This window comes from Rhagoletis pomonella, unplaced genomic scaffold (assembly GCF_013731165.1).
Source record: "Rhagoletis pomonella isolate Grant_MI unplaced genomic scaffold, Rhpom_1.0 Rhpom_scaffold_00013, whole genome shotgun sequence".
Taxonomy (NCBI): Eukaryota; Metazoa; Arthropoda; class Insecta; order Diptera; family Tephritidae; genus Rhagoletis; species Rhagoletis pomonella.
In genome coordinates this window covers 8,899,800-8,900,348 of record NW_023458567.1, presented here as the reverse complement: position 1 = coordinate 8,900,348, position 549 = coordinate 8,899,800, and the positions used below count along the sequence as shown (strand labels likewise).

Sequence of the window (549 nt, the reverse complement as noted above, 5' to 3'; positions counted from 1 at the left end):
ATAACAGGAGTTAGGCCCTTGTCGCTTTTGAATAAATCTTTAAAATAGGGACTTGCCGCTGATAGTATTAAGCGGTGTGCTGGAATCCTGTGAGAAGCCAAATTAAATAAAACATAAAAATGTTAAATGTATAAATAAATCAGTGGTACACTTACATAGTGGTCGGATTTGACAACTTAAATGTTACATCTATGAGGTCCTGTTCATCGTAAAAGTCGCATATATTATTCAGAACTTTCTTAATGAAATGAGGAAGGTCATGGCCATTTACATCCGGAAGTAGTTGACGTGTACTATTTGTTGCCATTGCTACTGGTATTGAAATTTTCTTCTTTGATATTTCCTATATGGTTTGTGTTTTGGTAAAACGATGACGACCTGTTGAACAGTGTATTGAAGACTCCCAATATGTGTGGATATTTGCGTACACCTAAAATAAACATATATCGTAATGAAATAATATATCGCAAAGGAAATTTTCTTCTTTGATATTTCCTATATGGACGTGTGTCAAGTTAGCACTACACTTTTCGAATTTGGAAAAGTTAA

General features: G+C 33.9%; 1 protein-coding gene across 1 annotated transcript in view; it reads right to left on the bottom strand.

Annotated features, from left to right (window-relative positions):
• Positions 1-400, bottom strand: part of LOC118748328 (protein abrupt-like) — a 744-nt gene extending 344 nt beyond the window's left edge. The window contains exons 1-2 of the mRNA XM_036482702.1: positions 156-400; positions 6-87 (exon numbers count right to left, since the gene is read on the bottom strand). Coding sequence (XP_036338595.1) covers positions 6-87; positions 156-307 — 234 coding nt within the window. The 5' untranslated portion in view covers positions 308-400. The remainder of the gene's footprint in view (positions 1-5; positions 88-155) is intronic.
• Positions 401-549: the final 149 nt, after the last annotated feature.